At 42.7% G+C, this 23,849-nt stretch overlaps 2 protein-coding genes across 5 annotated transcripts in view; both read right to left on the reverse strand.

The window, feature by feature from the left end:
* rabgap1 (RAB GTPase activating protein 1) overlaps positions 1-10,722 on the reverse strand; it is a 32,550-nt gene extending 21,828 nt beyond the window's left edge. Inside the window, exons 1-14 of one of the 3 annotated variants that reach the window (XM_085925730.1) lie at positions 10,585-10,722; positions 8,696-8,943; positions 7,013-7,042; positions 5,923-6,166; positions 4,983-5,196; positions 4,733-4,907; positions 2,962-3,122; positions 2,536-2,646; positions 1,790-1,856; positions 1,618-1,720; positions 1,358-1,527; positions 1,059-1,227; positions 269-362; positions 10-160 (exon numbers count right to left, since the gene is read on the reverse strand). In XM_085925730.1, the coding sequence (XP_085781856.1) occupies positions 10-160; positions 269-362; positions 1,059-1,227; positions 1,358-1,527; positions 1,618-1,720; positions 1,790-1,856; positions 2,536-2,646; positions 2,962-3,122; positions 4,733-4,907; positions 4,983-5,196; positions 5,923-6,166; positions 7,013-7,042; positions 8,696-8,848 (1,842 nt within the window). In that variant the 5' untranslated portion in view covers positions 8,849-8,943; positions 10,585-10,722. Of the gene's footprint in view, positions 1-9; positions 161-268; positions 363-1,058; positions 1,228-1,357; positions 1,528-1,617; positions 1,721-1,789; positions 1,857-2,535; positions 2,647-2,961; positions 3,123-4,732; positions 4,908-4,982; positions 5,197-5,922; positions 6,167-7,012; positions 7,043-7,306; positions 7,604-8,695; positions 8,944-10,584 lie in introns of those variants that run through there. The other 2 variants (XM_085925731.1, XM_085925732.1) reach the window with 2 other exon arrangements.
* Positions 10,723-10,903: 181 nt separating this feature from the next.
* rc3h2 (ring finger and CCCH-type domains 2) lies at positions 10,904-23,032 on the reverse strand. Of its 2 annotated transcripts, XM_085926796.1 has the most exons (20): positions 21,818-23,032; positions 20,457-20,728; positions 20,272-20,389; positions 19,973-20,206; positions 19,544-19,719; positions 18,141-18,341; positions 17,804-17,936; positions 17,384-17,502; positions 17,195-17,307; positions 16,710-16,988; positions 16,394-16,605; positions 15,952-16,253; positions 15,737-15,883; positions 15,327-15,479; positions 14,804-14,971; positions 14,469-14,712; positions 13,886-13,970; positions 13,636-13,816; positions 13,417-13,556; positions 10,904-13,328 (listed from the first exon to the last, which is right to left on the reverse strand). In XM_085926796.1, exons 2-20 carry the CDS (start codon positions 20,685-20,687, stop codon positions 13,187-13,189), a joined length of 3,378 nt encoding a protein of 1,125 aa, XP_085782922.1. In that variant the 5' UTR covers positions 20,688-20,728; positions 21,818-23,032; the 3' UTR covers positions 10,904-13,186. The 2 variants fall into 2 exon arrangements, with proteins under 2 accessions (XP_085782922.1, XP_085782921.1); XM_085926795.1 differs by lacking the exon at positions 21,818-23,032 and having other exon boundaries at positions 20,457-21,042.
* Positions 23,033-23,849: the final 817 nt, after the last annotated feature.

Consider the following 23,849-nt stretch of genomic DNA (forward strand, 5'->3'; position numbering starts at 1 on the left):
TTGTCTTACCTTTGTGATAAGGGTGCGGTACTCCTCTACCTGGTGGTCATTGTTGTGGCAACCGGACAAGAGTTGCCAAACCTCTCCGCGGAGTGCCTCGGGAATCCCGCTCCGCACCAGAGCTGGAAGCTGCCTGGGTCGCACGGACAAATTCAGATGCCTGGGGTTGACGGTGGAAGAACAGCGATCATTAATGACAACTTTAAAGGCTTCGAAGTGCTTGTTTTGTAGGAAAAAAAAGAAAAGACAAATGCAAGAAAAGCCTTACCACTTCGATAACAAATCTCCCCAAGTCTCCAGGATCTTCTCAGCGCACTCTTTGGAAACGTCACCAGAACCGCTGAGTAATGGCTCATCATTGTCTAAACACAAAAGCAAATGTCATATGTTTGTAACTTACATAACTTGTTACACAAACAATTTAATTGAATCAATAACTACCTTATCCTTAACGGCGTGTTGTTTTTGTGACCACAGGGTAACAACAAAAACCATCAAATTTTCTTTATTTGTTATTAATTTTATTCTTTATTTATTTGATTTAATAAGGTGTTGGATCAATCTCGATACACGTTAATTTTTTAAAATTAAAACTACTAAAATAAATTCACTTTCCTAGAATATTCAAATTTGACGCAATGTAACCTGTAAACAATAAAAGAACAGAATGTGTTTTAAGTGGCCAAGCGGCATCAACCCACAGGGGTTCCACTGTATTGAACTGCAATTCTTGGAATTTATCAAAATGGCCAAGAGCACGATATGTTTCACCCAGAGGGTGCACAAATGTGTTCTCGCTACAACTTAAGACTCGTTGTTATGATGTGTTGCGTAACGCCGCAACCTTTAACCCAATGATGCTTTGCCGTTTCCCTATCGGCTGTATGTGAAATGGAGAATGAACAACAACATGGCCGGCGGCACCGGTGCATTCACGTCACACTGTTATCTATCTAAAGTAGAGATGAGCACCGCATGCGAGCTCCAAACTCAGTGATTCCAGGTTCGAATCGCAGCTTGGTCTTTTTTTAGGTGTATGTGCTCACAATGTCGATTACCTTCCTCTTCGTCATCCTCGGGCGGAGAAGGGACCATGGAACCGGGCCCGCCGGGAATGATACCAGGACTCGCTGTGGTCTTGCGTTTCTCTCTCTCGGTCTCACTTTCCAAACTCACCACCTCGTAAAGTGTGTCGGTGGAGGGACTCTTCCGCTCCTTACGTTCCATCTAAGAAAAAATGCGGGGGGGGGGGGGGGGGGGGGCATTAGTGAAAAGTGAAAACAATAGCATTTTTTTTTCTTTGAGCTGCTTGACCTTGATTTATTTGGATAAAACTGCACGGCATAAGCGTAAATACCTGCCGCAGTTTCAGGTAGAAGGTTTCGGTGTGGCTGCGCTTGCTGAAAGGCCAGAAGAGTCGATCGTTGGGGGAGCAGACCCGGACCCTCGTCTCCAGAAGGAAACGCACCGGCTCCTCTACTTCGGTAATGACCAGGTCCACCGCTGTCGTCATGTACATGAATTTATCTACAAGAAAAATAAAATACATTATTCATATCCAACAAATGAATACGCTTTTTTTTTTTTTCTTTTTTAACAGTAGCTGGTGTTTGTCACCTTTGGGCGTTTCCTCATTCACAGCCTGGAACTGGGGAGTGCTGGGGTTCCAACTTCCTGTGATGATGTAAGACTTCCCGTCGGAGCTTTTTCCCATCGACTCCTAAAGGGGCGCAGGTTGGAGAAAATTAGATCATGCCCACACATAACTAGCTACACACATACATCTTACCAGGTCTAAAAGGTGCATGTCACTGTTTTTCACGTTCTTGCCGGGGCTAAGTAGAAGACCAAAACACCTTGAAAAAAGACACACATAAAAAAATATATCAATAGTTATATTAGTGACGGAGTTTGCAGTCAATAAAAAATACCTTTTGTCAATAAATTAAAATCATATGCTGAGCCCACCCTAAAAATAAAATAAAATAAAAAAGAGCCAACACTAAACGATTTTAAAAAAGGGGAAAAAAAAAAAGCTTTAACAAAATAAAATGACAATATTGCATTGCGTAACACTGCACCAGCCAAGTGAGTCAGTTACGAGAACTAACTTCACGAATATACTAAGATAGTTAGCAGAACATTGAGGATATTTGACATTTTCATCCTCCTTGCGTACATTTCACAATAACATGCCACGAGGCCGAGATTGATGACACCGTGGAATCTGAGGTTCCATCAATTACCCTCTTAAAAGTGCGCTGTAGCGCATCAACTGGAACACATGAGCGACATGATGTTCACTAGCGAGCGTTCCTCAGTGACGGCGGCAGGATACTTTCGCTTGAAACCACGACAAGTATTAGACAGCCAGATCTAATGGAAACGGATGAACCCATTTCTGTCATTTCAATAAAATCTGCAAGTCTTCCATTCCATGAGTCAAGATCGCTACTGCAAGGTTAGCTCTGTATTTTTAGCGTGTGTGTGTGTGTGCGTGCGTGCGTGCGTGCGTGCGTGCGTGCTTCCTCTTACCGCTCAATAGCCAGTTCCTTATTGGATGTCTGCTGGACATAAATGACAATTTTTTTGTCCATTCCGGCACGCAGTTTGAAGCTCTGCTTGTCCTTGTCCTTTGCTACAGCACTATAAAACGGAAAAAAATCAGAGATGAGGGGGGGAAACTCTAAATTGTTGCAGAAAATCGAGTTTTGATATCTGTCGTTGCAAACGCGTGGAGGTGAATGGGGAGGAAATAAAAGGGGTCAAAAGATGATTTAAAGCCACAATCACGAGATTCCTCTTAATCAGAGCTTCAAGGATGTTATTTCTGGTCTTAACGCATAACACCAAAACAAGGAAGCACGGAAGGAAGGAAGTCGTTACTGATGAAGTGGATCGATTCAATTTTAAGCTTATTTTGTGTGACGGTCTTATTTTATATAAGCTGAGTCAAGTCACCTGAAAGTGCCTTTGCCGTCGTCTTCCTTGATTTCCAGGCTGACGGTGAAGGTAAACAAGTCGCTGTCAGGCGTGAGCGGCGCGGGCTGCTGGGACGCCAGCGCCGCTTTCTTGGCTGAGCGTCGAAATGCTGTGGCAAAGCTGTACAGAATCCTGCTCACCTGCAGGGAGTGCAAAGAGCACAAACAATGTGAAGAAAATAACTTTTATTTTGTCCCTAAAAAAAGTGATTTGTGTGCACAAAAATAAAATAACATGAAAATAAAAATATCAAAGCTCACAGCAGTATGATTGTGGATCATCAGACTCCTATTTTAGACTGCAGACCTTCAATATTCATGACTAACAAAGGCGACTTTTGTTAATATTACATATTCCTACTTCCTAAAGGCGAAGTTTAAAGGTGTTTCTTGACTATCAACAAAACATGTGTTCTTTGGATCAGAGACTTACAAGATGGATAAAAAAAAGATATTCTTTGCATTCATTCAAACAAAGGCACAGTGTTGATTAAAATTAAGTAAACCCATTTGTTTTGGCAGCTTACAACATTTTTTTTTTGAAGCCCATGATTGCCATTCTTGGAGAAAAGTCATTTGGAGGATTCAATGACCCTAACAAATGACAACACGCACACAAGCAAATGGGAGAAAATAAAAACTCCACTCAGAAAGCCTTGAGCTGAAATTCAAACAGCAAAGCTCTGAATCCTCATTTTACCCCAAACAGGCTAAAATGCCAAGTTGACATTTTAAGATTCATGCGAGTTTCCCCGTGACAAAAAAATACTGTTTCAATTTGGACTCGGGGGCTCTGAAGCCTTAACCCCGTATCTCCTTTTTTTTTCTTTTTTCAAACTTGTGTTGAACGATATAAGCAATGACACATCCTCTCCCTAACACCTCTTCTTCTGGGGGGCTTTTCTTGCTATTTTATGTGTGCGTGTATGTGCTGCAACACAGCCCAGAGTGCATGACATAACGTTTTTGTGCTGGGGAAGCTCCCAACACTGACGTGGACCCTGTGGGACACGCCACGGGGTTGGGGGGGGAATGGGGGAAATCGGCGATCCAAGACAAGGCCGACAGAATAGCAACACTGAACGTGTTTATATGCATCCATTGCAATGAGGGGAACATGGATTTTTTTTTTTTTATTGTGTGTTATTGGTCAGATAGTGGCCAGGGGAGATGTGCAGCAGCAGATGTGGGAGACATCTATTAAAGGAGGAATAAAAACTAAAGTAACAATTTTTGTAACGTCCGACTGTGATTTAAAAGAAAATAAATTTTGATGGAGGCAAGCATCAACTCCTGTATGTGTGTTTTTCTTTTTTAAAAATGTTTTTAAAAAAAAGATGTCAGGATCACAAGTCTCCTCATGTGTCCCAACTCAGCTGGTCTGAAGACTCTGAAGCGCAATTTGTGGACTTAAAAGGGTTAGGGTGCAAAAATAAGTAACGACACAACATGAGAAAATAACACCACCAAACATTGGCTGTGATTATAAAGGACTTTTTAACATTTATTAATTCATTTTCATGTTCTCACGAACGTTGCCGCTGTGCCGGAGCCTATTCCGGCTGTCTTTGAGCGATAGGCGGGGTATCTCTTAAAAATAAAACCTTTATGCAAGAGTTTCCTATTTTTTATCATCATCTAATCACATGGCTAGTCTCTTGTATTCTATTGTATAAGCACTAGAGAAATTAAGTACTTTTGAATATCCTGGGTTGTAAAAACATGAAATTCAACCAAGATAGATAACTTACTGCCTCTTGGATTTGGCAACGGAACACGTGGATCCTGAAGATCTCGGCGTTGTAGTGGCTCTCGGTGAACGCGAAGCAGTCGCTCTCCGGCGTGCCGTCGTGCCCGCGCACGCAGAAGAGAATTTTATAGATGGGGTAGTTGGCGATCTCCGTGCTGTTGTTGGGGTCCAAAAGCCTGCGGAAATAAATGTGAGGAGAACTCAACGTGAGTATGTCGACTAATCGGCTCGGATTAATTTGATGCGGTTACCTGACGGTGCCTTCGGACACGCCCGGCACAGACAAGGTGACGTCCAAGGGGAGCTGGCATTGGTCCCTGAGGATGCCCATCATACGGAGGGCCTCCACCTCACTGCGGGGGGCGTTGACCGAAGCGCAGCCGAGATACGTCAGCTGGCTGAAGACTACGCTGTCCTCATCTGGGATGGGACTACCGGGACTGCCGTCCGATGATGACTCATCTCCTGTGAAAGGGAAAAAGCATAGTGTTTGTCCATTCCTACTTTTTAGTTTCATCTCCAGGGACATAAAGTAACTTTCCTGTGCGTGGGGAAAAAAAACAAGGTGATGTTGATATGGATACAGTGAATTTGCCTTGTAAATAAATCAGGTTATCAGTCTATCATCGAAAACAATAAAAACTGAGTCACGACAGACATCACCAACTTCTTAATCGGTGTGACCTAAGATTCGTTTCTAGGGTTGATTAAGGCCTTCATTTCGAATTGGGATTAAAATGTTTTTGGTTTGGAGATAAACAGGATTACATTTTCAGACCGCATTGCCGTTTCAAATCTAAATAATCATGAGCACATTTAGCCCCGGATAGTAGGAGTAGGTTTTGGGTTCCACTCATTTCAAAGTGGTAAACACATGTATCTGCAAAAAAAAAAATGTATGAAGAACATTTATTTATTTTTAATTAATGAATTTATTTATTCATTCATTTTTTTTTTTATCACCTTGCAGAAATGTACATCAATACTACAAGGTAATAAAAACTGTAAACCTAAATAATTTACTTTTCTTTCATCACATTTATTTCTATTTTCTTCCAATTTTGTTTTTTTTGCCAATTTCTTAGGATGAACTTGAAGTGTTCTACTGCATGAATATGAGGCATAAATATGTCATCCGTTAAATTAGTCAATTGAGTTCCTTCCAGCTAAAAACTTGACATGACCACGCACCTCGATAGGACCTCTCATTCAGCTCGCTCTCCTGAGCTGTCTGAACAGGAAGTACCATCTCCACCTTGGGTGCGGGGGCACTAAGGGGGTCGGTGCCTAGTGCTACGGGTGATGCTGTGTTGGGCAGGAGGCCCCGGTCGCCGGCGCCCGCCAGGGGCCCGAGCCTGGCCTCAGCCGACGATGGCTCCATGAGGACATCCTCTAGCTCCCTCTGGAGTTGCTGCTCGCTGCCATTTCCCACAATCTGACAAAGACACATACATTGCTGAATCCACAGATGTTGTTAAACATACAAACACACATGTGATTGACCGCAGCATGGTACTGATAAGAACATAAGCGCATTCGATATGTCCTCTTTATGGAACTCAGCTGTGGTTCCGCTTCTCACCAAATTCTTGGAAAACATGTACATCAAGTGATCACTATTAACTGTAAGTAAGTCAGTTAGGTAAGTAAGTGTGTTAAGTTCGAAAAGAACTGTTAAAAAAAAAAAAAAAAAAAAAAAAAAAAATCCAACTGAAGAAGGCGCTGTTGCACTGACAAAATGATTCCTAATTGTAAAGTTATTTCCTCGATTTCCTGTTGTGGTATTTGGATTCTATGCAAAGAAATGGGGATGGGCATCTGACAAAAAAAATAAATAAAAAAATCCCTGAAGACATTTCCATGCCAGGAATGTGCTGAGCAATAATCTTGCTGAGCTATACCACAGTGGGAGGCCTTTGTGGATAGTCGTAATTCCTTTCGCGGGAAAAAACCTACGCTAATGGCCATGCGTCACTACATATGCGCACTACACATGTTTAATGCCGTCGTCACCATGATAGCTAAAGCGATGCAGTGAGCAACTGTGTGTGTAGGGGGGGGCTCACTCAGCAGCCAGCAAATAAACAAGAGAGCACAAATCACAGACACTCACCACGGGATCACATTACAGCAAGTGAAAAAGAGAGAGAGAGAGAGAGAGAGAGACAGAAAGAGAGAGCGAGCGAGTGACAGCAAGAGCGAGAGACGAGCGTCAAAGTGACACAAAGAGAACGAAGAAGAAGAGGAGGAGGGAAAGCAAAGAGTGCGCAAAGAGACTGACCTTAAAGCTGACCCCTTCCTCTGAAATCACCTGCATGACAGACAACAAGTTTAGACACACTGACTCCTCTCTGACGTGATGGGCAGTCAAGAGATTGTGCCGGCGAAACCAAATTGGGATGTCGGGATGAACAAGTGAATGAGGTGAGCGCTGCCTAGCTGTCGTCAAAGGACGTCAAGCCACCATCTTAAGGCCGCTGAACAAGCTAACCGAAATTTTGGCAGTCAAGTCAATACAGTTCAAGTCTACAACACTCCAACCACGTAAAGAAATACATTGATAGATTATGATTACCTCTCGGATGGTGTCAAAAAAATTACTGATGATTACTAAAGCAGCTTTAGTATACGCTCTCGTTGTTTTCTCTGTCATGCTCCGGTGGCGCCCTCTTCTGGTAATTTACCATAAACACTTTAGCAGAGGTTGAGAAACGGTCGCAGGCAGGAAATGGTGACCGAATGGAAATGTGATTTGGTAAATTCACAAACAGTCGGTCAAAATGCGTCAAAATGCCCTCAGTGAGCCAGGACAGGAGATGAGGGGGTAACCTGAACCCCTCCGGGACACAGGCAAGATGGTGCCTGCTGCCTTGTGCAGTTTCTCCCTCACAAAGTCCCTCGCTCTCTTTGTGACATGACACACCCTTGTCACAAAAAAAGGGGAATGAGTTCAAAGCAACTGCGGCTGCACTCACGCACTCAAGTAACTGAAGTCCACTCAGCTGACCACGCTAGCTAACTCATGCACAGGATGAAAACGGTACTCTTGACTACATCCTCCACACATTCTCTCTCCTCCGTCTTTCGTCCCGAAGCCTTAAATGGAAACAAGAGAGCGGCTAGTCAAATGCCAAAGATGCCGAACGAAATGGTATCACTTCAGTTTACCTTCATCCCTTCGTGATGCAAGTTCACCAAATGGAAAGCATTCAAAACTGAATTGACTCATCGCTAAGCATACCCCAACACTGCTACAAACAATTTTGGACTTTACATTGGATGTTGGGAACTAAATTACAACGATAAGAAAAAAAAGAAGTACCAACGTGTGAATGAATGAGGCCCAAAATATAAAAAATGTAAGTGGTTTCTTAATCAAGACAGGTAATGTGAATAAAGGAAAGAAAAGAAGTGAAACACCAAATGGTTAACTTGATGGTTAGTGTGGAAAAGGCAATGTGGATAAAATAGGAAGAAAAGAAAACATTTGCAACTTTTGACTTGTGATTTGAGAAAATTATCGAGATTGAAAAAAAAAAAAAAACAGTGAGCATGACGATGCTCGATGTATAACTTAAAGGAGACATATTTGCATTTTTGACCTTTTCAACACTAGTCGTCAAATTGATGCAGTATAGCGCCATCTACTGCCAAGGAGGTCTCACGTGATATCAGCTTTTTTTTACCCGTTACCTCAAAATAAATATTCACATATGAACACATTATCATCCCAAAACCTTTAGTAACAATAAGTTATTACACAATGCAACACACTTTCTCATAGATAATAAATTTCAACATACTTTACGCACATTTCTTATCATGTTGAAATGAGTCCAATTGTATATCTTATATGAAAGTAATCAAAAAGTTATTTTTTTCATAATATGTCCCCTTTAAATGAAACAAAAATAAAAGTCCCTCTTTCCCTGGCGCATCCATACCTGAGAGTCACCATCCTTACCTTCAATCCTGTCTTTTCGTCATCGCTACCATTATTAGTAGACGAGGGTGTCTCGTCCCCCAGCCGGGACACGAGGACAAAGTCCTCACTGTTAAGAGTGGACACCGAGTCGGACGAAACGCTAATCTTCCCCACCAAGCCCTTGTCATCCATGGCAGACGCTCTTACGCTCAGCCACTCTGCTCATGAATGGAAGACGGGAAGAGGAGCAGGAGGAAGAAGCGGTGGGAGATGATGTGCAAAATCACCTGGAAAATGGAAGAAAAAAAAAAAAAGTGGAATATTTAAAAAAGAAGAAGCAGCAGCAGCAGCGGCCGAGGATATTCATGAGGTGATGAAATCAATGGGCAGTGTCTGGATCTGGAATGAAACCTTTTTTCTTGCAGGTTAACAACTTTTTTTTCAAACAGGCCACTGTGTCTGCAAAGGATCAGCTGAATTGTAAAGACACGAAGAACACCACTAAGACATTAGCTGGCAGCTCTTATTCCAGCTACAAAGAAGGCCTTGTCACACTAGCATTAGCATTAGCATCAAGCCTCTGCCACTCTTGCCAAGCTTGGACAGTCTTTTATATGATAGTGAAGCACTAACACCGAGCTCACAATGGTTGAGTCTCTGTTATCTTGATTGTCTGGACACAAGACGGATGTAACGTGGGGGGGGACTTCTCCTGCTTGCTGAAAGTGGGACTCATGAGGTAACAGCCACTTTTAAAAAATACAAATAAATAAGCGAGAAAGTGGGAGCAGCATGCAGGCAACAGTGAAAGAAACTGTCTATTGCACAAATGAAGGAAGGAAGTACACACCCAAATACAAATGTATTTCCATCTAGTTTGCATGGCGTCGGCGACAAGTTTAAAAGTTTGTAAGTAAACAAAAAAAGCTAAACAGATAAACAGTAATAACACAGTTATCTTGCTAAGAGGTGTTCACTGAGCCTGGGAACTCCTTGCACTTTTTTTTTGTTTGTTTTAACTTACAAAGATAAAAAAAAACAATATCGGCCCTAGAAAAAACATTCTATTGCTACGTTTAATCTGATCTGAATCCTAAATCTTAGAATTGTGAGGCAGTCCGCTGAGCGATCGTGCAGGCAATAGTTAAACATTAGACAAAGAAAAATGAAAATATATCTTTTGTGATGGCAATCGGGGAAGCTGTGGAGTCAAATTGACATCATATATTGCTTTTGTTTACTAAATAACACATTGGAACGCCCCAAATCAACATCCCCTCCTCAATGCCTCACTCAGGAAAGGCAAAAAAAGGAGAAAAGCATGGATTCGCCCAGCACACCCAGCCCATTGTTATTCATCAGTGATGACAAAACAAAACAGTAAGGCCATGTGGATAGCAACATTAGATTTGAAAGACGTCACGCCTTGTTAGCACACTTTATACTGCTAGCCTCCACATTAATTGGCTTTCAGGCCCCCAATTTAATCCGGACACAGGCAAAGCTGCTACCTGTAGTGATGCACACAAACACTGACAGAAATATATTCTAAACTCACAGCTAATTCACATTCACGCTTTGTTGTGATTCATTTTGCTTGATGAATGAATCCAACTCTGAACTTGTAGTTAGCGTCAACCTGAACTGTAACTGGGGTTAGCCGTCACAGCCCCATGAGCGCCTGTCCGTTTTAACAGCGGCCAACCTTGTTGACTACAGGGGGAGAAAACAAGCTACTCCGACATGGTTTATTTTGAGAGAGTGTTTAATATTGTCGTGCATGAATTCAGGGAGGAGGAAAAGCCTTCATGCAGGCCACCACTACTGTCAAGCTAGCCTGCTACACTCCATAGACACAATGTTTTGTTTCCGCAACGGAAAAAGCAGTCAACATTCATAAGTGCATTCGCTCGTTAAAGTTCTCTTACCTTCAAATCACCGCGGTTATATGCTGTCAAATGACGTTTGGCGAAACATTGTAATACGCCATTTTCGTCACAAGCCAACACAGCATCCGAACGAGCTGTAAACACAAGCTCCGAGCAACCCGCTGTCACAGGCACTGCGCATGCGCGTGTTACGGCACTCTGTGCGCTTCTGCATGGTGATGCGCGCTCTCAAACGCGCATGCGCCTCACGCACACACAACAGCTCTGCATGAGGTTTTCGTGACCAACAAAATTTAGACCAAAACATTGTGATTTTAGATTTTTTTTTAAACAAGGATAAAACAAAAAACATGCCATTTTCTGTTTCTTTATTGTTGCATGCAGCCAGTCTCATCTCACAGTGTAACAAAGAAGCATTTTGTTGCTTTACATCACTGTGATATGCAAAAAGAGACCAAATAAATAACCCACGCACACACAATAGTCAGCATCGTACACATTGTCCATAAAAACTTCATCGACACAAACTTTAACGTAGCCATGCATTAGCATATGCTAAAAGGGAAACCTTTTGCAAAGTGACATTTCCAAGGAAATAAATGAAATACATAACTGTATTATTTCATTGAGGGGGGGACATGTTACATTTTTCTGTCTCTAAAGGATTTTCATTTTCTTCCTTCTGAAACATTACACAACTGTCCCACTGACTAACATTCAACCAAATCTGATTGGGTCATATAGATAAGCCTATAAATCCATCGAACGATGGCGATGGACTATACAATGACGGATGTGTACCATCTCTTCAAAAATTTCAATCAAACAACAGATTTGCGAATAAAGCGTCTAATACAGACATGAGTCATAGAAAAAACATTTCATCTGTTTATGTTTCACATTAAACAAACTTGCCTCCTCCATAGAATATTGACTTAAGAGACAAGTACAATCAAAACAAAGAATAGAATCACAACAAGCAATAATAATAATCATAAAAATTGAGTAGCATGCAGCTCAAAACTTCTGCACCTGATGTGGCCACACAGTGGGCATGTGCAGAACTCTTCAAGTGGGGTCGTGCGTGTGCATGCGTGTTGTATCACAACTACATTGATACTCTGCCATCACAAGAGGCACAATACAGTACGCTGCATGCATGACAAAAAAAAAAAAGTGCACACACTGCAATTTCAAGGAAATGATGAAAAATCAGTATTTACAATTGGTAGTCATGTTTTGCATACGGTAAGGTCAATACTGATACAAAAAAAAAGTTAAATAATGGCCCAAAAATATATCTAGCATGAGTTATGGGAATACGGTATTTTTTTTTCATATAGACAACAAGCCTCACGGAATTGCCATGTTTGCTCAGGCGAGCTAAATGTGAGGAAATCATAACTGCCCTAGTCCACTATATGAGAAAATACAATATTTGCAGAGAATATTTGAAATTATATGATATCCTTGTGGCACCTCAATGCAAGATTAATCATTTGTGATCGGGCACTTTTAGATGAAGTGTTGTAAACAGATGTAGGAAAGAGCGGCTGACAAAGCAGACATAAAAAAAAACGTACAAAATATTCATTTCGCGAGCTCTTCTCATATTTATGACTGGGATATATGTATGGATGATCGGCACGTATTTAAGACGATGAAACCAAATACTCAGACAAACAACTTCACAGAAGTTAGCGAAATTTGCAAACAAAACCAAGACACACCGCGAGAAGAAAAAAACAGTTGAATTTCGTTTTCGACTAGTGTCACCTGCAGCAATGATTAACCACATAAAACGTCAGGGGGATCTCATGACTTGCACTGTCGGCAATTCATTGGTGGCTCTGAAATCACAGCACCATCATATGACATACAAAAGTCATTTTGTTTTGGAGTCCTTTGCTGCTTGCTGATTGTGGGGATAAAATTCCAAAGCTGACCACGAAAGGCGTTGCATCACATTGTTTGCAGATGACCACAATGTAATTTTTCTGTGATTTTTGCTGTATTCCAATTGAGAAGCAGAAAATTGCATGACATCATGGATTTTTTCAAAATGTGCCTGGTCTAACAATAATAAATTGATCACTGTTTTTTTTTTTTGCATGTGCAGGATTTTTCTTTTGACCTCTACGTGACCTCCTGTATGATTATTCTCATTTGAGTGGACTGTTTCAAACTTTCTCTTGAATACCGTCATCCTGCTTTGTTTATGGCATTTACAGTTTCACAGATTGTACATTTTCCACCATTGTCAGCATTTTCCATGTGTCGCTCAGGAATCTGCAAAAGGCTGAGTAGTTTCATTAATTTGACATTTTAGTTTTATTGCACAGTTTGTCAATTTCCTACTCCCATGTTGTATTTTCTTTTGTCCTTTCCTGTAGAAATTATGCAAATTTCCCCATTGTGGGACAAATAAAGGTGACGTAATCTAATATACATGAAAGGAGTATAATAATGCCTCAGTGTATAGAAAAAGACAATATTTTTCCAAGGCACGAGCAATACAAAAAGTATGCACAATTATTTGAAATTCATAGCACAAAAAAAAAAACAATTTTGAAATGAGTCCTGCTTGCCTTAAACGACAACAGAATCATATTACATGTCAAGTTGTGATTTGAAATGTCCCTTAGCTTCCACTGAGCAGCATTTCCGCCCCGGGCGTTTCGGGACAGGAGTCGCCACTGCCGGGTCGGGGCGTTCCCGTCCGCAGCACCAGTTTGCCGACGGCCAATCCTCCGGACACCAGGCCTACGGGAGACAGCGACTTCCTGGGGAGCAAATATAAGATGAAGAAAATTCAATTCCGAGGATTTGCATACACTGGATGTGACCCCGCTGAAAATTCCATCGAGTCACCTGAAGGCCATCTTTTTAAGCAGGTACGTGTCCATCTTGTCCGGTGAAGGATCTTCAGCATGTTGTTCCTCAAGCGGAGAGGAGCAATTGGGTGGGAGGAGGTGAGAAGCATCCTCGGAATATGCCAGCTCCAAAGAATCCTGAATGGCAAAAAGAGAGATTGGATGAAACGTCAAAATGTGAAATTTGATGGTATTTAGTTTTTTTTTTAGGCTCTACCTGAGACTTGATGTCCTGCGGTTCCGAGTCCTCCATGTCCAGAGCGCAAAGCTCAAGCTCAATATCTCGTTCGGAGCCCGGCTCACTCTCTTTATGCTCTCGATCCTGGCTGAAGGCTGTCTGGTGGCTTTGCGGTTCGCATGCAATTTTCTCACTGGACGAATGTCGACAAGGCTGCTCACTGTGAGCACACGGAAAAGCACGAGTGAGAAATCATCCAATCATCAGATGTGTCAACTGTCGGTGGTACCTCTCGAGGAAACTGGAGTGGCTGGAAGAGTCCGATCCTCTTGAGCTCCACCTGTATTCACTGCGATCCAAGTGGCAGTTGTAATCTGGAAAATAGGATATAAAAAGTCAAGAATAACATTTACGTGCAGGCGTAGATTAACAATGCATTGTGATGATTTTTTTTTTTAGATGAAAAGGCAACACTGATAAAAATTCCACCTTTATTATTATTTGGAGGCAAGGGGTGCACTACCAGATAAAACCAGCAGAGGGAGACAATCTCAACTAGTTTGTAAGATACGCAGTTCTTTAGGTAAGAGGACATTATTACTACCAGATATGTTCCAAAAAGTTTTTCTTTGCGGTGGGTTGGTGGTCATTGTCCTTAAAAAAAAAATCACAGCAAAAAAATAATCAACCTTCAGTGGGTGGATAAATTGAGTGTATGTGTAAAAAATAGTCAACCCAACAGCCATCAGCTGCTTTTGTAGAAGGCATTTTCCAACAAATATTTCATATTTAAATTTTACAAAATTCTTTTTCACAGACCTCAATTCATTAAACTCAACTAATTAAAAGCTTCACCACCAATCTACGCTTACCTTTAAAGTTGACGGGCATGGTACTGGCACCACCCTGGTAAGCGGTGGCTTGGACGGGATCGGTGGTGTGGTAGCCCGAGCGTGCCGCCCTGGATATGGCCCCCCACTTGGATATGATGGGACCCTCGCTGAAGGGAATAATGGGGTCCTCTTCATTCACTCGCCTGTAATGATCTAACGAGTGCAGCCAACGCTTTGTGACGTCGCCGCTGCTAACAACTCCGGCTCCGCAGCCGTCCGACTCCTAAGTGAGAAGAAACACTCAATTTTGATTTCTATTTTTTTTTTTTTTAAATCTCACATATCTGTTCATTTCTCTTTCCTCCTAAACTCACCGACTGTTCCAAGGTTGAGTGGGATGGAGCTGACGTGAGCGCCTCGGGCTCAAAGGGGCTGAGACAGGGTCCGACGGCGGAAGCGCAGGACCACGGCGAGTAGTGCGCCAAACTCTCCTCGCCTCTGAAGCGGCAACCCATGCAACGACCTCCACTGCTCTCCACGTGCTGCAACAAATTATTGTGATAGTCAGAAATTCATTTTCAATACTGGGAAAAACAAGATGACACGGATCAAATGTAACAAAACTTTCATCAGCATAATTGGACTGCTTGTTAAAAGTCTCAAGTGATGCCTTTTCCTCTCTCACAAGCACCCACGCAACGGAGCCATGATTTCACCGTCCACCGTTGCTTAGCAACTATCTCCCACTCGCATCGTATTAGACGCCGGGCCTGACGGAAGCTCTTAGAGCGGGGAATTCAATTAAGCGTATAGATCTTAAACTCAACCAGTTGCCTCTACTTGACTTAATGACTTGTAATTGCAATTCATGCTGTGGGCTCTTGTTTCGCCGCATACCTCAGGTCCCAAATCAACGTTGAAGATGGCTGAGGCTTGCGAGGGCCTGCTGGTGCTGTGATGATGATGGTAATGGTGGTGATGGTGGTGCGCCCACTGCTCTTGCTTACGTCGGAAGGGGTCGTCATAGACCAGAGGAACGCGGCCGTATTCCTGAAAATTCACCATTGCAATTATAGATTTCAGCTAGAGCACTAAGATGATCGGAAAACTCAGGGAAGTGAGTAGGAGAGGCAGAGACATATTTAGGAAGGTACAAGTAGGAGGATACACTACAGAGGAGGTTCGGGGCGCCACGACCGGCGGTGAAGAGAGAGGTGACATATGTGGGCGAAGGAAGACAAAGTCAAGGAAAATCTTTTTTTTTTTTGGCAGTTTAAAAATAATATGCATCTCAATATTGGACGTACCCTGTGCAGAGCTGCGCGGTGCTCGGATCCAGAGCAGAAGTTGCTGTCTAGCGAGTTGAATCTCTCCCTGAGTGGAGGCTGGTAGACAGAAGAATGCAGCACCTCCGGAGGCAACGAATTACTTCTGGCGTCCTCTCGATGGTACAGCTACAACGGAAATGCGTTATTAACGAACGGGAGAGACCTTTGGAGAATTTCACTTATGACGGCTCAACCTGAGGCCTCCACACTCGTCTGCTGTCATAGAGAGGTGCATAAACTCCATGGGCAGACGTAAGAGGTCCATACTGAGGCTGGCCAGGGTGGTGGTGGTGGTGGTGGAAGACGGCGGCGGGTTTCATGCGCTCCCTCGGCGGATAGCCGGCGGAAGGAGAAGACGGCGCTTGATGGGATATTTGAGGCTCGCCGTGAAAGGAGGACGGCGGAGGCAGAGAGGATTCTGGGACGTTGGACGATCTGAGGAAGCGAGCCATGCAGGGTTTGTGTGGAGGGTGGAGAGGAGATGGGTAGTAGGAACCTGGAGCAGAAAAATATGGCTGGGAATGATTCAGTAAACAAGTCAACCTTGATATATATTGTATGATTACCATGAATAATATATTTTGAAATAAATAAAGAGCCTGCCTCTAATGATTATTTGAAGAAATAGCGACTCACCGTTCGGCTGGTAGCGGGCTGTCTCGTACGGAGATTGCTGCTCTTGGTAGAACAGCTCCGAGGCCTGAGAAGGGTGGGGCACTCGCAGCATGAAGGGACCAACATGTTTGGGCGCTGGCCCCCCGCTACCATCGGCCACCCGTCCTAAGGCGGTCAAAGGGGATGAGGCTGTAGAGTGGCTGATGGGAGTTAGAGGCGGAGACATGGACTTCCTGGTAGAAGCAATGAAAACAAAACATTGATTAAAATGATTTTTTAATGACATTCAATGTATTTTACTATAAATATATTTTATTTTAGTGGAAAATATGCTCACTGTTCAGCTGAGCCCAGTAATGTCATACTGGTGCCACTCAGCTCGTTTGAGCCACTGGCCCCAACGGATTCGCTGGGCACGGCTGTCTTCATGCCTTCCACGTTGTCAGCTCCTCTGGAGATGAGTTGTGAGTGAGCGTCTCCGTCTGTGAGGGCGTCCTCCTCTCCAACTCCTGCGGCCCCATCAGTGTGGACGGTGCCCTCCAGCGGAAAGGTTTTACCCCCTGACGGAGGGAATGCCCGACTTACACCTCCGCTCTTTTTGTTCCTCAAACGAAATCTGTGATAAAAAAAAAAAAACATTGCTGAAAATCATGGAATTGATCTGCAGGACTCTCAATGCAATCGATATCTTTTTTTAATTTTAATTTTTCTAACCCTTTTTACTAACCCTTTTAATAAAATAAAATAAAATAAAATAAAATAAAATAAAATTAAATTAAATTAAATTAAATTAAATTAAAAAACTATTAAAAACTCACTCACTTCTCCAGTTCATCCTGCGTGTGCGCAAACGTGCAGTTAGTTCCTCTGGGACAACCTCCCTGATGACGAAGATCTCTGCACATGCTAGTCTTATACTTGCTGTTCACCTGATGCTGCAGATGCCACCAAAATGTATCCAGTGAGTAAACTGATTATCATTCCAAGACTGAAATCTGCACGTCAAACTACCTGTGGGGTCTCGTGGCTCTTCTTGCTGAAATTTTGGATGAATTCTACCAGGCCGTGAACCACCAACTTTATAGCCAGCATGACATTTTCCAGCTCCTCCCACGATGGTGCTACATCATCTACGCAGACAAAAGAAAAACACAATCCTATTTTTCTTCTTGCGATATTCCGACCATCACACAGCACGGCAGATCATTTGTCACTCGCCATAACGATGAGTCATGGATGTTATGAACAGAGATTCTTTTGTGAGTCAGGTTTTTGTGTGGCCGTGTGAGGCATCATCAGATATCTCAACTCAAACTCAGATCAGCAAAAGGGAGCTTTCCCTTTCTCAAAATCTGCTCTATGAGGAATCATCATTCGAGGGCCTTCACACAAATCCATCTTGCATAAAACAAGTCACGGAATTTACTGAACCTGTATTGTGGTCTATGTTGGCCAGCAACTCCAAGTGAGCTCTAAGGTTGGTGAGGTTGGCCGGGTCTCCTGTCCTCTGTAGGACGATGGTCAGCTCCTGGACACTCTTTGCGAACGACTCTGGAGACTGCAACTGCAAAGTTATAAATGTATCTTGTGTGATATATACAATGATTTGCTGTTTTTTTTAAATGTTCTTTTTACTTTAGCCCCATCTTGTGGCTGCATTGTGCCATGAAACTATGTTGAAATGAGCTCAGGAGTTTCATGTAGTGCTTTGCCGCCATATGCCTGTTTGATACTAGGAGAAATAAATCAATGTCTTTGAGTATGAGACCTTGTCAATGATGGACTGCATGTGCGACTTGTGGACCAGATCCCCGTACAACAGAGAAGACCACTGCTCGGGCGAGATGCGGAGGCCAGCTTCCATGGCGATGTGCACGATTTGAGAATCGTGTTCTCTCCTGAGAGCCTCGTAGGTGCGGAATTCCTCTTTCAGCTGCATCAGCGAGGAGTCTTCATCCCGCTTGGTCACCTGGATGATGAATCAGGACAACGATAATATAGTTTGCCATCAATTTGATATCTTAGAAGGGTTAAGTGGTTCAACTCGTTAGCCACTAATTGGCTCTTTGCTATATTTAAATTTACATTTTAAATTGCCAAAGAGTGTTTTAATATATGAATATTACAAAGGTTAACATCTTTTTACACATGTATGACAGTTAGTAAAGTTTTAACAATATATTTTAATGCGCTTAGCTGTTAGCTAGCTAGCTGTTAATTGCCTCGCTGCTACATCAATCGATCAACGTTTCAACGTGGTTAACTTCTTTTACACTTGTACACCAGTTAATAATTCTCAAATGTTACTTCAAATATTGCGCGTACGTTTAAAAAAAAAAAAAAATTAGCAGGTGATTGATTTCACTGCACTTATCCGCTAACTAGCTAGCTGTCGACGGCTCATTGGTTCAACAATTAAAGGTTACCTTTTTCTCTATTTCATCATATATTTATATATGATACCTAATTTTTTTAAATGTATTATTTATTTGTACCGCAAGTTCACTGCATTCTTAAGAGGTGTGATGAATCTTCAGACATTGTCAACTCAAATCAGATCAAGAAAAGGGAGTCTCCCTTTCTCAGAATCTGCCCTATGAGTAATCATCATTAGACAACATCACACCAATCATCTTAGCCCAGCATGAAAAAAAACAAAAAAAGTCATCATCATGTCATATCTTGGCTCTGCTACCTTATTTTGACCTACTTTTGTATCCCGCATCTGTCCTGCCCAAATATAGAATGTTGTTACATCACCGGGAGGAAATAGTTGGCATTTGTGCCCTGCCAGCTATGAACATCATCGGGTAACAGGCACAAAAATACATACGCGTGTCCACGGGGAGTCCGTGTGTTAGTTACCCAGCCGCGTTTGACTTTTGACCATCTACAGGGGGTGCTCGCTTTATGATGTTTGGAAGTTATCAAACACGCGTGAATGTACCCTGTGGCTTTGCTGTTTCCATTTTATACCCTTTTTCTGCAATGATCTGTTGGTTCCTTTTGATTAATCCAGCAACTAAAACCTCACAGCAACAGCCAGATAATGTTTAACTCACAAGATGCTCATCATTATGAAATCATAAAAACCTTTGTTCTGTTGTTGTGTAATATTTTACTTTGAGGTTAGTTCGCCTTGGAAGATGTTCAAAAAACGTTGCAGCGTACCTTGAAGCAGGAGGCCCTGTAGAGGAGTTGCACCACATGACCTATGCTGGTTTTGGAAGCCTGAGGGAAGCGTCCCTCCAACTTTTGCACAACAAACAACACCAGCACCTTTCTGGATAGTGCCGAACCGTCCTCCAAAGCCAACAGCACAAGCTTCAAAGCATCCTCCTGCATGGCTGAAGAAAGGGGTTACTTAGAACTAGTTGAACATTTCTAAGACACAAAACAAATTCTGGGAAACAATATGAAGAAAGAATGATCATGAAATTAAAAACGAACGTTACCGGTAAATTGTAAATATTAGTGTTTGTGCGTGAGTGTCCGGGCGTGAGCTGTGGTTGACAACAGATTCAGCATATGTGGCTGGGTTTGGTAGTTTTGTTCAATAAAATCTCGTTCTTTTTTTCAGAAACACTCATATGCACTCACCAGGTCCTAGGAATTGGCATCCCCTCGCTCTCACCGCAGCCCAGAGGTTAGCAGACAACTGCTGCGGGTTCTGATGCTGTAAAATGAGCTCGGTGACCGTCCGCTCGCCCAGCGAACGGCCCGCACGTACGGCTCGTACTCGACCTTCCTCCTCCACCAGCTGGCAATTGACCAGCGTCACCAGTTTCCTCTGCATGGGTCGGCTGAGTGCGCTCGGACTCGGAGACGCCGCGACTGGAGGAGGACGGGAACTTTATAACCACGGTACACAAAATATCCGAATAATGAAGACTTCCTACCTTTAGTGGCGCTAATTGGTTTGAGGTAGAGAGCCAGCTCTTCCACGCACACCCTGCAGGCCTCATAGTGTCCGACATCTTTGTCGCTGCTCAGGCTGACCGGTTGCACGTCTGGAACCTAGACGTGAATCACATTACAATCCACTTCATTCAGAAATGGTTTCCTTTTTTTTTTTTTTTTTTACCTGAGCGCCAACTAGCTGCAGGAGAGCGCAATTGACGGGCAGCAGGTCGATATCCGTGCTGATGGGGGTCTGGTCGAAGGGGCAGGCTTTACGATGAAGCTTGTGGAGGCACGTTCGGCACACCGTGTGCGAGCAACCCAGGCTGACGGGTTGCTGGCTGCTGCCGTTGAATTCGTTGTAGCAGATGGGACAGGACAGGAAGTCCGTCCACTGGGCCGCCTGCACCGGCATCCCGACTCGGACGGGTCAGGGGGAATACATCTCAAGAAAGACTGGAGAGACAAAACATGCCGCTTGACTAGATGCTCTCATGATAAAGACTATGAAAGGCTTCAAAGAGAATCAAATCCAACCAGAACTGTGAATGGTCTGGAATGGGTTCTTTGATGTTTGAATCTTTTGTCATGTTTACGTGAAGTAAAAAAAAAAAAAAACTTTTGTTGAAATGAAATTTTTAATTTGATCACCCTTAATCCTGTAAGATTTTTTGTTTAGCTGCTGCTTTCTTTTTATCTGTGCCTCATTTCATGCTTTGAAAATGTCTTAGTCTTTGCACTACATGTGGAGCCAAAGGGGGGTCATGGGGCCACTGCCCCCCCCCCCCCCCCCCGAAATAATAATGCCCTCCCCTCCCCTCAGATGCCAGGTCACATAATTGACTTTTGGATATTTTCCAATTTTCCGGGAATGTTTTTCAACAATTCCACCCCTGTAAAGAACATATAAAGAATTTTTATTAGCATTTCTCCAAGAATTTTAGGGGGGTTTGCAAAAAAAAAAAAAGTTTTGTGGACCCTCTGATATATCCTTGCCCAATCCAGTCGGCTGTGATCCCTCCCACAATTGCCCAAATGCCTCCTTCTACCAAAATACCAAACACAAACTTATTTTTTAAATATATTTCGAACACAATGAGTATAATTACACTTCTTGCAAATACTTTATGATATCAGGTCTGAACTTCAGAAGACGTGTGTTTTCCAAAATATGCATGCTTGTTTTGAGCGTGCAAAATTTCTAAACAAAAGATGAAGATTTCGACACACAAGATCAATGGCCCTTAAATGTTTGAGGTTGTTTGGCTTGGAAAACTTCAAGGCGAAAACATTTCATCTTGTGCCAACAACATTAGCTCACATTTCAAAACTCTCCCTCTAATCTGAATTTTAAAAAAAAAACATTTTTCCACATATCCTTGAGATAAAATGCTAAAAATCAATCCAAGTGCTCATACAATCAGAATAGTTCATTTTAATTTGTGAGCACGAGGTCATCACCGCTGTAACATTGCACATAATTCATCTCAACCGGCACTTGAAAAAATCCATTTGACATATTTGTCATATATTCTGTTTACGCACCTTCCAAGGGTTCCGCGCCTCGTCACTACGCCTGGACAAGCTGCCTTGCCGCCTCATGTTTCCTTCAGTGAGGCACCCAAATTTAACCGCCATAACTGCACCCCACCTTCCCTTCGATAACGTCCAAGGAAGAGTTTGGTCACGCTCTTGTGGCAAAAGGAGCCCCGGGGTGAGAATTTAAGGAGGAGGACGGTTGAGCCGGGGGGGGAGTGGTGGAGGAAAGCAACTGGTGGGGAACGTAACACTCCAGCCACCTGTTCTTGCTCTGAACAACTGTCATATCCTGTTTTTTCGTCTCGCCTTACACACTTCCCTCAGAGCACAATCACGATTGTCCAGTGATTGGGAGTTTCAGCTACATATTTTTTTTTTCCCCCCTGATGACTTTTACTCTCTACTATAAATCTGAAATGATGAAATCTACAACAAAAAAATCTATATTCTTTAACAACAGCTCTGTTGGTGCTCACACAGTTCTCCAAATAAGAGTGTCTGTGTGTGTGTGATACACACAGACAAGGAACAATGAACAAAAGGTGATAAAGCAGAATAAAACCGATCCACTGCAGACCAGTAAAACCAGAAGAAGAACTATTTATCGTAAAAGTCAGTAATTCCCCTGCACGTGTAAGGTCAGGCTACTATTTGAATGTCAACTGTGACTGGAAATTAACCTTTAACTGGAAAATGTTATGGTTCTTGTTAAACACTCCACCAGGATACAAAATATGAACATATAAGTGTGTCATGTTTTGCATGTGTGTGTGTTTTCCCGAATGGCTGCGGTTGGAGTGTGCGGGGGCAGCATCTCGGTGGGAGGCAGGCAGGACAACTGTTACAGCTCAGAAAAACAACCGCTTCGATTTGAATCTGCGGCAATGGAAGCAAACAGGTGTTGTGGAATCTGAAAAAGATATCTTTAGGAGACAACTTACATTAAAAAAAAAAAAAAGGATAGAAGCATCCAGAAGGACAGCTATAGATCCAGGACCACACTAAATAGGGATATATATACCGGTCAGGCACTATTTAGTAAAAGCCACATGGCAGCTCACCTGAAGGCCACTGAAGAACTTTCAGAACATGAGCAAGAAATTTCTTTGGTGTGATGAAACAAAGACTGAGCTCTGGTGTGAATGTCAGGGGCATCATGGATGGAGGAAACCAGACACCACTTGTCACCTGACTGCTACCATCTCCACAGAGAAGTAGTAGGAACTGGGAAATTTAGGAAACTTTTTGATGATGACTCCAAATCAGCCCTTGTTTTCATTCGGGGTTATAATAATAATAATAATAATAATAATAATAATGGCTCAGCAACAGGTTATGATTTTTTTCTCAACTGTCAAGGCTTTAAATTACAAATGCTTGGTAAAATTCATATTGCTGTAGCTTTTAAAACAAAACAAAAAAATCTTAAAAACCTACATTATATAAATAAAAATCATAAATATGTTTAGGGACACATAAAGCCATCTCTCATTCAAATGTGGAATTTGAGCAGGAATGACTTTTAAATTCGACTCTAAATTTCAGCTTTACAGATGGCAGCCACTCACTGAGATAAGGTGTTTATTCCATTTTTTTTTTTTTAAAGTTGCGAAATCCTGCTCCATCAAACCTAAGCATCCTGTTTAGTGTTTTGATGGAGCCAAATAACATCCACGCACCACCTGCCTCATCCTCCTCCACCTCCTCTTTCTCCCTTCAGCACCAGTTGCAGACATTTGGCGCTGAGCTGGCACCCAACTTATTTCACAGTCAACAAACACGGTGCAATCCAAACAAGTTGAAGGGCAAGTGAAGTTGGAGCAGGAAAAAAAAAAAAAAAAGTAGTCACTCACCTCAGGCGCACCATCACAACCGAAACGTACTCACGTCCCTCCATCAAGATGGCAAAAATGGAAAGAATGATGACAAGGAGGCCTGGAGATGAGTCTTGACGCACAGAAGAGCATTTGGTGGTATGGAGGCTCAGATGGTGGCATCTAACTGCTCCGTTGATGGAGCCGGCCACGGCGCCTCGCAG

The sequence above is a fragment of the Syngnathus leptorhynchus genome, chromosome 12, assembly GCF_054491065.1.
Source record: "Syngnathus leptorhynchus isolate UIUO chromosome 12, UIUO_Slep, whole genome shotgun sequence".
NCBI classification, from domain to species: Eukaryota; Metazoa; Chordata; class Actinopteri; order Syngnathiformes; family Syngnathidae; genus Syngnathus; species Syngnathus leptorhynchus.